This window comes from Gadus chalcogrammus, chromosome 1 (genome assembly GCF_026213295.1).
Source record: "Gadus chalcogrammus isolate NIFS_2021 chromosome 1, NIFS_Gcha_1.0, whole genome shotgun sequence".
Lineage (NCBI taxonomy): Eukaryota > Metazoa > Chordata > Actinopteri > Gadiformes > Gadidae > Gadus > Gadus chalcogrammus.
This window is the reverse complement of record NC_079412.1, coordinates 21617727-21620226: the sequence shown is the minus strand read 5'-3', so window position 1 is coordinate 21620226 and position 2500 is coordinate 21617727. Positions and strand designations below refer to the sequence as shown.

At 54.6% G+C, this 2500-nt stretch overlaps 1 protein-coding gene across 1 annotated transcript in view; it reads left to right on the top strand.

The window, feature by feature from the left end:
* Positions 1-2500, top strand: part of LOC130386879 (myosin-7B-like) — a 27313-nt gene that overhangs the window by 12488 nt on the left and 12325 nt on the right. The window contains exons 22-26 of the mRNA XM_056595751.1: positions 1-7; positions 522-692; positions 881-965; positions 1437-1679; positions 2096-2272. The exon at positions 1-7 is cut by the window's left edge and continues 130 nt beyond it. Coding sequence (XP_056451726.1) covers positions 1-7; positions 522-692; positions 881-965; positions 1437-1679; positions 2096-2272 — 683 coding nt within the window. The remainder of the gene's footprint in view (positions 8-521; positions 693-880; positions 966-1436; positions 1680-2095; positions 2273-2500) is intronic.

Here is a 2500-nt window from a genome sequence, read left to right as displayed (position 1 = left end):
CAGAATGGTAGCCCCCCCCTCTCCTCATCTTTCCAGTCCTCATTCCCTCACCTCTCCTGCCTCCTTTCCTTATCTATCATCGCTTCTATATCTCCTCTCTTCTCTTCCTCTTCCCTCTCTTCTTCCCTCCTCCACTCCCCTCCCTCCCTCTCTCCTCCCCTCCCCTCGCTTCCTCTCTCCTCACCTCCCTTCTGTTGTGTACAGGTGTATTACTACAGGTGTACAGGTGATCTGTACATGTATATTACTACAGGTGTACAGGTGAACTGTACAGGTGTATTACTACAGGTGTACAGGTGTATTACTACAGGTGTATTACTACAGGTGTACAGGTGTATTATTACAGGTGTACAGGTGAACTGTGCAGGTGTATTACTACAGGTGTACAGGTATATTATTGCAGGTGTACAGGTGTATTACTACAGGTGTACGAGTGAACTGTACAGGTGTACTATAGTACAGGTGTGGTCCACTAGAGACCAATGAGAAGCTGTTCTGATGCATGGCCTCCACCCTATCAGGGAGGCGGTGTCAGTGATCCAGTTCACCCTGCGAGCCTTCTACACCGTCCGCACCTGGCCCTGGATGATGCTCTTCTACAAGATCCGCCCCCTGCTGAAGAGCGCCCAGGTGGAGAAGGAGCTGGTGGCGGTCCGGAAGGAGTTCAACACGCTGAAGGAGACCTTTGATAGGTCCGTGAGTCTGTCAATCAACCGGTGCCTGTTGTCTCTGAGTGGAGTTGGGGCGAGCCCATCTGTCCAACAATCAATCTGAAAAACTTGAGACACAACATGAACATAACATCCGTTTTAAATAGCAAGAAAAATAACAACAACGTCGCTGTTGTTGTTGTTGTTGTTATCTCGTATGTTGTGTTTAGGTCGGAGGTGAAGCGTCGCGAGGCAGAGGAGAAGCAGGTGGTTCTGGTTCAGGAGAAGATCGACCTTGGTCTCCAACTACAGGCTGTGAGTTAAACACCTGGCCCATGGAATCGACCCTCACACCTGGGCCATACCTGACCACACCCACTCACACTGGGCCAATACCAGACCACACCCCCTCACACCTGGCCACACCCCCTCACACCTGGCCACACCCCCTCACACCTGGGCCATACCTGGCCACACCCCCTCACACCTGGGCCATACCTGGCCACACCCCCTCACACCTGGGCCATACCTGGCCACACCCCCTCACACCTGGGCCATACCTGGCCACACCAACTCACACCTGGGCCAATACCAGACCACACCCCCTCACACCTGGCCCATACACAACCAGACCTCCTCACACCTGGGCCAATACCAGACCACACCCCCTCACACCTGGCCCATACACAACCAGACCTCCTCACACCTGGGCCAATACATAACCACACCCTCTCACCCCCTAACTGAGCCTCCACCCCCCTGTTTGGGTGGTGCCTGGTGCTACAGGAGCAGGACAACCTGTCGGACGCAGAGCTGCGCTGCAGTCAGCTGATCCAGACCAAGATCCAGATGGAGAGCAAGCAGAAGGACCTGCTCGAGCGCCTGGAGGACGAGGAGGAGATGAGCGTCACCCTCGCCTCCAAGAAACGGGAGCTGGACGAGGAGGTGACGTCACTGAAGAGGGATGTGGACGACCTGGAGGTCACTCTGGCCAAGGTGGAGAAGGATCGCCACGGGCTGGAGAACAAGGTGACTGGGATCTACCGAAGTACTGCCAGTCTACCTGTCTGCCTGACACCGAGCTCTGCTACCTATCTACCTGTCTGCCTGTCCCCACAATCTCCTACCTGTCTACTTGACCCCGACCTCTCCTACCTGTCTGCCGGCCTGCCTGCCTGTCTTCCTGACGCTGACCTCTCCTACCTGTCTATCTGTCTGCCTGTCTGCCTGACCCTGACTTCTCCTACCTGTGTACCTGACCCAGACCTATCCTACCTGTCTACCTGTCTGCCTGTCTGACTGACCTTACTCTACTCTACCTGTTTGTGTTTGTTTGTGTGTGTGTGTGTGTGTGTGTGTGTGTGTGTGTGTGTGTGTGTGTGTGTGTGTGTGTGTGTGTGTGTGTGTGTGTGTGTGTGTGTGTGTGTGTGTGTGTGTGTGTGCAGGTGAAGAACCTGGGCCATGAGATGGCTGTGCTGGATGAGTCGGTCTCGTCCCTGACCCGGGAGAAGGCTGCACTCCACGAGGTCCACCAGCAGGTGCTCCACGACCTGCAGGCTCACCAGGACAAGCTCACCATGCTGCAGAAGGCCAAGAGCCGCCTGGAGCAGCACGTGGAGGATGTGAGACGGCTCCCACCTGTCTGTTGTCACACCTGTCCACTGTCACATCTGTTTGCTATCACACCTGTCTGTCTGCGATCACACCTGCCTGTCCGCTATCACATCTGTCTGTTATCTTACATGTCTGTTATCACGCCTGTCTGTTATCATACCTGTCTGCTGTCACACCTGTCTGTTATCATACCTGTCTGTTATCATACCTGTCTGCTGTCACACCTGTCTGTCTGT